A 12,443-nucleotide genomic window follows, 5' to 3' on the forward strand; every position below is an offset into this window, starting at 1 on the left:
ATTGGCACCCATTCAATTAATTATTATATTTAAAGATTATTAATATGTATTTAATAATATTTTTCATTTAAATATAATAAAGGAGAAAGTGTGTATTTGAAATTACACTGTTCCGGTATGCTAAATTTTGGTACAAAGAATTAAATTGATTTTTTATTACGTAAACATTTAAAGGTTATTTAGCTGTTCATATTTCAAGACATCATCCATGTTAACAATGTCGAATTCCTGGATAGCTGTTCCGGCAAACTGGGTATACTTAACTGGACTCGATTCAATGGAACGCTTGAACACTGAAAAATAAGCAAAAGAAAAACATAAAACTAAATATATTATAATATTTCAGTAAAGAAATTTAGCAGCATTGTTTGTATGTTCTTACCATTTACAAATTCTAAATAGTTAATAATTTATTATAAAATTCCAAAGTTATAAGTACCGATATAAAGTTAATATATTAAGCTACATTTAAAAACATGTGGTTTTAAAACCGTCTGTGAAACGGGAGGCAAATTCCAAAATTTGAAATCATATATTTTTACAAAATGGTTGGCAGTTTTTCCTACTGGAGAATACTATTATATACCTTCGTTAGTAAGGTTATTTTTCCAGAACTAACTAAATATTTATAAAATGATATTCTTATTGTTTTTAAAAAAAAAATAATGTCAAAAACTAGTAACATAAAAGTATCCAACCTTTATGATTAAATTTGTTTAACAGAATAATATTAAGCATCTATGCTCTAAATTTTTATGTTAACTGCTTTAGCAGTAACCAGCACCATTCCACTTCTTAACTCTTTCTACTGTTAAATACTAACTATAAATAAATATGAAATAAAAACGATCACTTTCTGAAAAATTACATTTTTTAAAGAAAAAACAGTTTTATGCATACCTTACATAAAAAATAAAGTTTCAATGTAAATAAGGTAAAATTTACTAACAACAATTTATAGTTGATAAAATATAAATGTCAAGAGTTTCAAATAAGATATTAATTTGTGTTTTGGGTCAGAAGGCAAGTTTCATGAATATAGCGGAGTTTGAAATACAATGCTGTTTTTGAGTATTTTTAAGCAGGATTTTCAAGTATTTAAATATTTTAAACAATAAAACCCACAATTGGCATTCCGATAGAGTATTAATTTTAAAATATTATAAAATTGGATCTGGCTGATTTTGAAAGTAGGCGACACATTTGATTTAAGTGGTATATTATAAACATTATAAATACATTATGAATCTTACCTCCAGAAACATATTTCTCGAGGGCATATGTTGGAAAACCTTGGCATTCCTTAGCAATATATACGCCAACTTGTGAGAAATCCTGAACGGCAGGGAACACAACGCGCATGTTCTGTCTTACAATATTCATATCCACTTCATAATATCCTTCCCTCATTTTGTTGACTAAGTCCATCAAAGATTTGGGAGGGAGGACCGATTCGCGGTCCAGTGGCATGATGAAGCATCGCCTGTGCTCTGGATCCATAATACCTGCAAAAAGAGCATGTGCTTAATATTTTGACACATTTCCAACGGGTGTTTTTATTTTTATTTCTTTAGTTAGCTTATATTACATACAATACAAACTATTTTTTTACACTTAATTTACATCATATATATATTTACATCTTCTTACAGTAAACAAAACATTTATTTTAAAATCTTTCAGACTCTTTTCATTCTTCATACATTTAGGCATCTCATCATACATTTTTAAACCCTTATACATTAAACAATTTTGCGACTGTTTTTTTTTTCAAAATGGCAGTTTTATTTTATCCTTATTTCTAGTACCATGTTCATGAACATTTTTGTTTAAAACTATTTTATCTTTAAAATATTTGGGTAATTTATCAATAAAATAATTACATATAAAAATAAGCATATTGTATATTAGTCTCTTTTTTCTAGGTAACCAGTTGAGTTGTCTCTCATTTTTTCTACATTCTCATAACTATTTTTCTTAAGTACTATTCTATACTATTTTGAATAATCTCCAATTTCCTTTATTTGCCAAAAATAATACTGTTGAGCAGTAATCTACGCCTGCGGACAGCTGGCGACGGGATTTGATAATTGTGTAAATATATTTTAGACCTTAACAAAGAGATTGATACATTATATTCATGTAAAAACATTAAATAATTTCTTCTTTTTTACTTTGAAATGAGGCCGGCAGAGAAGGTAAAAATACCCTTCCCGTCCTTAAGCATCAATCGACTGAACGGGTAGAAATACCTTTCCTGCTAGGACAGACATTCACTTAGGGGTGTGTTAATAATTGAAGTACTATATTGTGATTTTTAGAGAATAATATATATGTAATTAAATTCTTCTTATAATATCTATTTAAGTATGTTGGGTTAAAGTAGATTAATGTAACTGTTTTACCAGGTGAATATGGTAAATTATAAAACAAAAACAAAAAAATGTTAGTTACCTATCTTACATCGGAACATTGCATTAATTATGTAGAAGACACTAGTAAAAACAGACGTTTTACACCTGTGTACACACATATACATATATTTCAGAGACTGCATAATGTTGCAACTCTCCAGTTGTTTACCTGTTTTATTGGTGTTGAAATCGTGGATAAAGCGGCCCCTCCTTCCATCATTGAAATCAGGCACATCAATTTTTTCATAATTATCTTCGTGAACTCCGATTTCAAAGTATTCGCGGAAGGAATTCAATATTTCATTCATTATCTGCCTGTTCTTCATTTCTTCAATATCAACATCAAGATCGGGATTTAACTGCATTAGCTTTTCATTTTGTCGTTCAGCATCCTGAAGATGAAAATTTTAATTGATGTACTGGTATGTTAAAATGCACGGAAAGGAATTTAATTTTGTTTTTGAATGCGCTTTAAGACAACCTGATAATCGGGTACAATGGGAATGTTTTCTAGAAAGTGTTTTAAAAAACAAAATAGCTACCTTCACTTTTATCAGAGACCAGCCGTGATACTTGCCGGCCGGAATACGACCATACTCTTCGTACAGGTAGAGTCCACTGACAAATCCAAAACTTAATACGACAATGGCTACCAAGAATACACACATTGTGTATGACAAACCGCATATACGAACATATTTTCCAGGATAAGCATCGTCGGGATTGGTAATATCCACAGAAACCTAAAAAGATAACATTATATAACATACACAGTTTCATTCCGTATCACCAATCAGCGTTTTTATTAATCTTTTAGCGATTTTCAACAGTCAATTAAACTTATATATTTTTCAAAAAACATTCATATTCATGAAAAAAAATTAAACTCAGTCCATTGAAATTAAAATAGCTAAAATTTTAATAGATACATTTAGATCCCGTAATTTCACAGTAAAGAAACCAAACCAATAATATTTTGATTTTTTTTAAATAAATAAAAAACTGCTTAAAAGTTAAGCTTATTTTACATTACTAATATGTTAATGAGATTTACAAACAAATTATTTATTTATAAACAGGTAGAAATATTTTCTAGAACTGCCGACATATATTGAATACTTAGAAACGTAGATGTAGCCTCATAATAATTCATGAAACAATTATTAAAAAAAAAATCAAAATAATTTGATAGGTCAAAATAACTGTTTGGTGTTCATGTGATAATGTGTTAATTAACATATTTTGGTTTTGGTAACAGTGTTCTCGCAGTTATATTTTCACCAGCTTTGTCTTCAAAATTACCCAAAATTACCCAAAATTTCAAGGTAATTACATATATAAAAGGAATTATATTCACACGAAATGCCTAAATATTATTAAATTATTTATAAACTGAAAAGAATTTTTAACCCTACTACAATTTGATACATATTATTGAGCCGCTTAGGCTCACGAAAATAGTATGAAATTGAAAATTTTGTGTTTAAAATAAAATCACAAATATTTATATTTTAAAAATAATAATAACATACATTAAATGTATATTCTTTGGGGTATACACATTCACCAATTGAATTTAGGATCCCTAGTGTTGACTAATTATCTAATACTGTTATTATGGCCTGAAATCAGCGACACATATTTAGAATTGTAATATTTTTTCAGTATATTCTTAACAAATTTTATTACTGTATTTCATCGGTCTAAATAACATATTTTATACTATAAATAATGTGTTGTGAAAGTGAGGTATTTTCCCTCTCACTTAAAATAATAACAAGTATATCCGTTATGTTTAATTATTGTAAAAGTAATAATATATTTGATGATGTAGGCGCTATACATCTATTATCTTGTCATATTCTCAATAATCTTAGTATGTGGTAAATGATTTTCTCAAAATGATATTTCCCTAAAACATCTTTTCTTGGGGTTATCGTGCAAATTAAGCACTAAACCAGAAAAATCTTATCAGCAACTAGAACAATAGACGGAAGAATCTTGAATAAAATCATATGGCAAGGAATCCATATTTATTTACTCCTTTCTAAATACATACAAGTGTGTTCGTTTTCAACTCAAAGAGCATGAATAATTTTTCTGAACTTTAATTATTAAGTGAAAGGACGCATTATCAATATTTTCTCCCGTACAAATACAGTATAAATAATAACTCACAGTTTTCACACCCTCGGGTACCAGAAGCAACGATTTGTCTTGCTTTTTCAGGAACATCGATTTACTTATAATCGTCATGTTTTCAAGTCAAATCAACAAACTTTAATTTAACGTTAGTTCAACGGGCTATCAGAATAACAAAAGCCGAACACCAGCCTAAAAAACAAATGACGTCGAAATTCGAGACGTAAATAGCGGAGCTGAGCAAAGCTACGAGGGCCACGAAAAACAGAAAGATTATTTGACAAAGGCAAGTATGGGTGTAAGTACATATGAATGCTTGCGAACGTCGGACGGATCACCATAGACAAGCACTTGCAATTACATAAATAATTTAATACCATCGTCTATGGTTGTCATATGTCAACTACATAATTTCTATATAAATTAGTTAGTCTGTGGTCTGTGATAATTTCAAATAAACGCGCACGTGAAATTGTTTTAGGTGTATTTTGAGGTTATATCTCGCGTATAAAGTAAATTCTAATCTGACCATTTACAAAATAATATTTTCCCTTTATTGAACATGGCGAAGTTTTCGAAGAAAGGTCGAAAATCAGAAATTGTTATTTCAAAGCAAAATAAAACAACGGCCACGACTATAAAAGAAAAAAATGCTGCTATTGGAAAACTATCTGTTGAAGATTTGATGTCTAATGATTTTTCTGATTCTGAAGAAGACAATGTTGATTTTTCCAGTGATGAAGACGTAGAAACACCTCCAACGCGTTTGAGTAAAAAACATGAAGATAATTCAGAAGGTAACGATAAAAAATAAAAATAAAACCTTCCAGATAAATGGATTTGAAGGTACAAGTTTAGCGGGATTATTAATTGTGTTCATTATTTAATTGTTGCAGTTTAATTCCATTTGTTCGCATTATAATTATTAAGATATTTGTTTTCCAGTGCATTCGCGTAATACGCCGATCCATTGCAATAGTGTTTTCACTTTTTTTATTATCAGCAAATTAATATTTTTTATCACGAGATAATTGATGCTATTCACATTCAAACCTGTAAAGAAATAGGGAAGATATTAAGAATTAAACTCTGGTCATTTAATCTCCTGCCAAAATACCAAAACCGTTGTGAATCAGGTGTGATGTCATTATGTGTTTTCACATTAGGCTCATCTACTGGTTAATTTGCAATCCATAGTCTTTATACTGTACATTGACAGGAGTGGGAACTTTTTTGCATTAGTATTAATGGCGTACTAACTTACTTAAAACATGCATATGCATAGTGATGTCACCCTTTTTACTGAAATACTTTTCTATAAACAAATTTCACAAATAAAAATTATGAAATTATAATTTTTCATAAATATAACACATTGACTGCCATGTACGTGATATCTCGTAGGTTGTTTACTTACTGGGACACCTTCTACGAGTTATCTTCCCTTCATTACCTACCATATTTGTACAGCTACGAGGAAACTTGTAGCATAACAGTGTAAATGTGACTTAATGGTCTCAGGAAAGAGAATAAATAAATCAGGTTTATCTTAAATGAACAGAAAATACAATTATACCAAAGTTTATTAAAAAAGAAATAGTTTAAACAAGGAAAAAAAGTATCTGTTACATTAGCCAACTAGAAGATAATTCGTAACATGTTTTTTTATTAATAAAAATGGATTTTTAAGCTTTTTTATTAGCTGCTTAGACTAGAATTGTGAAAAATTATTTGGCAGTCAAAATGTTAAACAAAATCAAAAATGTGCAAAGAGAATCTAAAAAATCCCGTATACGTTAAATCCAATATCTCCCCTGGGTAATTGATTATTGCTACAGTTTATCATTACTTGAAATTTCAAGAGAAGTCAATTTCCTATTATATTTTTCTATTGATATTTTTAACTGATAAACTGGTAGAAACAGATTTTTTAAAATTCTTTAAATTGAATGAATTCAACTTTGTTTTAGAATCGTCAGATGAATTGGATCCATCTCTGCATGCTAAATCATTAGCCAAGTTAAAAGACACCGACCCAGAATTTTATGCTTTTCTGCAAGAAAATGACAAAAAGCTGTTAAATTTCAAAGTTGACTCAGATGTGGAGGATAATGATGAAGAACTGGATGAAGAAGATGCTGAAGTGGATTCGGCTCATAAACCAGATTCAGATTTACATGAAGGAAGTGATGAAAGCGATTATGAGGTATGTACATTTAAGGGTTTTGCATCACCAGAATGATTTGTCACTATGGAATTTTGTTTTATTATTGAAATAAATATATTTCGATATTTTAGGAAGAAGGAGCAGTCATTTCCAATAAAAAAATTACTTTGAAAATGGTCAAGTCATGGCAAACTGCGCTTCAATCCCCAAATAAAATACAGTTATCTACACTGTCAACAGTAGTAAAAGCATTTCACGCCGCACTGCAGACTGTCTCTCAAGATGAATCAAAAGAAGAAAAGGTGTTCATTATTGAAGGTTTGTTATTGCTTGAATGTTTTAAGCAATTGATTACAATCCCAGTATCTCGTTCTAAGAAATGAAGTTTTAAATATTGGGTACTGGCAAATAATACATCTTTATTGTATTGCCACATAACAGAAACATTTCTGCAATGCCACAGATGAGTGACTCAACTACAGCCAAGGGGACTACTTTTGTTTTTACCTTGACTATCAATGATTTATGTCATTGTAAACCATAATTCAAATATTTTTTTAAATGCCCACAAGATACACAGGCTTCAATACGAATAATAATTTTGGATAATTTATACAGTGCCATTTTTGTAAAATAATACTATTTGTTTTATCAGTATTAAATATAATGCACAGAGATTCTGTCAACTGTTGTTGTTTTTCCCCAATAAAGATTTTTTTCCTTAAAAAATTACCAATTATCAAAATTACTAGCTTTAAATTAGATACATTGTTTAAAAACTTTTTTGTTTTTTTTTTCAGGATCTGGAGTATTCAATGCCGTTATCCAATTATGTGTATTGTATTTACAACCAGCAATAAAAAAAATTCTCGGCCTGCACAAAACCAACAAAGATCCAAAAAAATGTAAACGCTGGATTAAAATCAAGACTACATTGAAATCATATTTCATAGATTTATTTAAACTCCTTGGAGGTGTAACATCTACCAATATTCTAAATGTTTTACTAAAGCATCTTCATCAAATGTCAGTTTTACTCGGCTGTTTCCCAATATTGGCAAAAACAGTGTTTAAAAGGCTGACAATTCTGTGGAGTACGTCCGAGGAAACCGTAAGAGTCCTGGCATTTATGTGTATACTTCGCATAACTCGAAATAATCAAGCCATGTTGCTGGAAAATGTATTGAAAATGATGTACATGACATACGTGAGGAGCAGCAAGTTTGTTAGCCCGGGAACATGGCCCGGTATATTGTTCATGAGAAGATCTTTAGTGGAAATGTTTGCTCTCGACTTAAATGTTTCCTATTCCCACGTATTTTTATACATAAGACAACTGGCTATTCACTTGAGGAATGCGATAGTCCTACACAAGAAAGAGAATATTCAAGCTGTGTATAACTGGCAGTTTGTTAATTCCCTGCACTTGTGGGCAGAGTTACTCACCCTTACTAAATCTAGGCCCCAACTTCAGTCTCTGGTGTATCCATTAGTAATGATTATTACTAATACAATAAAACTCATTCCTACTGTTCAATATTTTCCTTTGAGGTTTCATTGTGTACAAGTTTTATTAAATCTTTCGAAGGATGCAGATATATTCATACCTGTATTGCCATTCTTACTGGAGGTATGTATTTATTTCAAAATATTTGTAATATTCTGTAATTATTAATTTTACATATTGTATTGTTGGCTTTATTTTATTTATTTAACTAGTACTCTTGGAATTTTTTATAATTTAAGGGATTATTAGACAATTCATTTCTGCCATGCTTATCATGCAGATACAGTCTCCATGTTTAACATAGTACTTAGTAGGTACATAGCCAATTTTACGTTTTTTGTTTTATTCTTGTATAAGTATCGAATTTTTATTTCAGGTACTAACCTCATATGATTTTGGTAAAAAAAGTAAGAAAGCTTCCATGAAGCCATTATCTTTTTCCTGCATATTGCGACTCTCTAAAAGTCAACTGAGTGAAAATGGATTTAAAGATGCTACAATAGACAATATTTATGCATTACTCTTAGAGGCACTGAGCATATATTCACATACTTTATCGTTCCCAGATATGGTTATCCCATGTATTATACAGGTAAAATTTATGTATACCTATGCATTAATGAATAGATATCTGTCAAACTATTAACAGACGTAATACATATATGTAGTGAAATCATTATTTAAAATTGAAGGAGCATTGCAACCTAGCATTTTCATATATATTTCTTTCACCATAATCTTTACTGGCAAATGATATACATATTTTTAATTTTTAATTAAAAAATTATATAAATAATTCAATAACTGAGAATCAAATTTCAATAACATACTATTTACTATTTTTATTATACAGTTAATATGAGAAACTTGGAGAAAAGGGTTTTTAATGAAATATGTATGGTAATAAAATTTGGAAAACAGTTTTTTAACATATTTTTCATAAGTAAAGAGTTTATAGCATAATTTTTTTTTTTAAATAGTATTCCGACCCTTTACGAGCAAGCATTTTTTTTAAATAACTAATAAAATTTATTGAATAATTTTAGTTCAGGTCTTAGCTAAGTTAATTTATTAAAAAAAAAATTTAAATTTCCAATCTTCCAAAAAAATTTCAGCTGAAGCAGTTTTTAAAGACATGTCCGATAGCTAACTATTGCAAAAAAATCCGTCAAATTATTGAAAAAATAGAGGAAAATATGCAGTTCATTGAGAAGGAGCGTAAGAAGATATCATTCCAAATCAGTGATATAAAGATGATCAATGCTTGGGAAACTACAATCAAGAATAACGGTACACCATTTCAAAGTTATTTTGATAACTGGAATAAACTTAACACAATGCAAAAGAAGAAAAGAGCAAACAAACATGAAATACTGTCTGAACAACTACCAACAATCAAAAAGTTGAAGAAAGACAACTCTCAACAAAAGGCAGACAAAGGACCAGTGGATCTATTCCCATCAGACAGTGAAGATGAAACTAATATTAAGAATATTGATGATTCCGTTGATGAAGAAAATGTCAAAATTAAAAGGAAGAAGGTCAAGAAAACCAAAAAACAGAAGGAAGTTGAAGAGCTCGAAGAGATTCTTGAAAAGGATGATGTCATTGAAGATTTCAATATATCAGATTGGTAATAAGTTAATACATAAATCTGTATCTCAAATAAATATAATATACAAAGTATAAAATATACAAAGAAATGTTATAAAAAATTACTTCAATAAATTTAATGTTTCCAAATACATATGTGGTACATTTTACTACTTTCAATAATTATATGTACTTAATATGTGTTTAACCTTTTGCACTCAAATGGCGACAATATGTCAACATGGTAAATTCCCCAGTAAACCGGTTGGTGACTATATGTCTCCACTATGTACCGTTATGTTGTTTAAAAAACAAAAGGCCAGGATATGTACTAACACAGGTACAATTCTGTCCCGACAGTTGCTCAAGGTCCTTGCTAGCATTTGGGTGTGTTCCTGTTGTAAAAAAGTTAAAAACGTAGTTGTAAAAAGTCTCGAGTGCAAAGGGTTAAATATCGGTGATTGATACCTAGATTTCTTTAGGACAGATAGCAACAAGAATAATCGAGAAAGATAAAATAGCTTCACTCTTGCAAAAAGTAGGTTGAGGAAAAAAAGAAAAACTCCTGAAAGTAATAAATTATATTATGAATTCATACTGATCATGCCATAATACTAACATATTTTAGTTATCAAAGTAGACACCACACATTCATTTTTTTTTTGCAAAATAAAATGGTACAATTGTTTTGATCATTACATATTGAGCAAAATACAAAATCAAGCACTTACAATCAGCGAACTTATATTTAAGATGCCAAAAATGTTTGTATTCACAATTTCGTAAGCTGCCACATTGTCACATGAATATTTAATTGCATTGACTGATTAGTAAGAATATATATAAGTATTCTACAGTAAAATCAAGGCGCTATTCATTTACATTTTCACTCCGATATTATCATGTTTTAACACAATGAATTTTGCGCATTTCATGTCTCATGATTTTGTATACATTTTGTAAATGTGCATGTGATACACAAAATAGTTTGTCCTTATTCAACTAAAAGTCACTGAAAAAGCTATTGTAACCTTTCCCAACCAATAACATATATATTTATGGTTTTTCCACGTCCTGTTGAAGTTGAATTTATAAGTTTGTATTTTGAGCAATAATGTTTGGTAAAGCAATGCCACCGAAGCGACTGCTACGTAATAACTTTTACCTCAAGACAAATGATAAGTATGTAGTACATAAATCATTTTACTAGCATCAATGTCACGCAGTTTATATGTTGATACATATTACATATTATACTAACTTTATATTACATACAATTGATTCATTTGTACAAAATAAAATGAGCCTTAAAAATAATACATTTGTATGTTATTTTATTGCATGATACTTTAAATTCATTTTGTTTTTTTTTTGGTATTACATAATTTTGGATAGGTACTTAAGTGAATAAACAGCGTAATCATGTCATTAATTTTGAATTACCGGACGGTCTTTAGTGAGCTTCATTTTTCGTAGTTGTGAAAGCAAATTAAAATAAAATCCCGCACTTGTTTGTCCGGGGCAAGAACGAGGTGTTTAAATGTTTCGTGAATTGTTTACAAAGTTTATTTGAAATTAGTTTAAAAGATTCAAATGGTCAAAACAAAAATAAAAATTATCAACTTAAGGTAGTATATTTTAAAACTTACAGAGAACACCTATTTGCTTTTAATCACTTTTCAGCTATGGCTGTTTGCACAAACCCTCATTTTGGCAAAAATTAACATGTGTGACCTGAATAGAAGTCATCTGAAAATAAAACAGAATTTGCATATGACAATAATTGATTAGACATTTTGTGAGTAGTTTCACATTGATGACTGGATATTGTTTGGATACAACAGGATGTGCCTACAGAATCCATAAAAAAGGGCTCTGTTCTTTCTCTCTTTTCTAACCTATCAAACAAATAGACCAGTCGGCATATGTTTGTCAATTATGATAGCAATCTCATTCCTGCAGAAGAAACATCCAAGAAAAACTGAGATGTTTTACTACAGTCTAATACTTTAACCAGACTTCTCAAATTCACTGCTATTTATTTTAATTTACTCAATTTATTGTTTTTTTTTAAACTGTTAGTACAATATATGAGAATGTCGGCGAGCTCACCCAGTTTGCAAAAAACAGCCACATGGCACAAAAATCCAATGGCATGCTTTATGTCAAAAGTAAAAAATGTAGCTCAATACCATTTTCTCCAGAGGCCTCAATAACTTGGGATTTAATGTCGCATGGGATTTAACGGAATTAGTAAAACCACCTTTTGAGAACAATCACAGTTGATTTAGGCATCATCGGAATCAATATTTGGCTATAAATAAAATCAAAAATATCCCAATACGTCCGCAAAGTTACTAACACTTATATTATGAAATCCATTCACGCATAATACTTTCCAATTTCCTAAATAATCTGATAAAACATTCCTTATATAGGTTTAAATCAGAAGAAAGAAATTGAAATACACAATTTTGATTGACAATACAATATAATGATGTAATGTGTATATGATACAATAATGTGATGTAAGGTGTAGCACATATTTGAGGGTCATCGTTGGACATATTAACATGTCCACTGCTGGTGACTTTGGAAGAGTTTGCAAATGGAATTCTAA

At 29.7% G+C, this 12,443-nt stretch overlaps 2 protein-coding genes across 2 annotated transcripts; one reads left to right on the forward strand and one right to left on the reverse strand.

The window, feature by feature from the left end:
- Positions 1-32: 32 nt before the first annotated feature.
- LOC148307903 (integral membrane protein 2B) lies at positions 33-4,885 on the reverse strand. Its single transcript, XM_088262627.1, has 5 exons — positions 4,593-4,885; positions 2,957-3,157; positions 2,584-2,806; positions 1,254-1,505; positions 33-293 (listed from the first exon to the last, which is right to left on the reverse strand). The coding sequence occupies exons 1-5, from the start codon at positions 4,668-4,670 to the stop codon at positions 169-171; spliced, it is 879 nt and encodes a 292-aa protein (XP_088118753.1). The 5' UTR covers positions 4,671-4,885; the 3' UTR covers positions 33-168.
- Positions 4,886-4,985: 100 nt separating this feature from the next.
- On the forward strand, positions 4,986-9,973 carry Noc2 (Nucleolar complex protein 2). Its single transcript, XM_088262626.1, has 6 exons — positions 4,986-5,353; positions 6,527-6,762; positions 6,855-7,041; positions 7,524-8,353; positions 8,607-8,822; positions 9,346-9,973. The coding sequence occupies exons 1-6, from the start codon at positions 5,119-5,121 to the stop codon at positions 9,865-9,867; spliced, it is 2,226 nt and encodes a 741-aa protein (XP_088118752.1). The 5' UTR covers positions 4,986-5,118; the 3' UTR covers positions 9,868-9,973.
- The last annotated feature ends 2,470 nt before the right edge of the window (positions 9,974-12,443 follow it).

This window comes from Brachycentrus maculatus, unplaced genomic scaffold, assembly GCF_059751285.1.
Source record: "Brachycentrus maculatus isolate JH-2025_06_01 unplaced genomic scaffold, ASM5975128v1 h1tg000185l, whole genome shotgun sequence".
Lineage (NCBI taxonomy): Eukaryota > Metazoa > Arthropoda > Insecta > Trichoptera > Brachycentridae > Brachycentrus > Brachycentrus maculatus.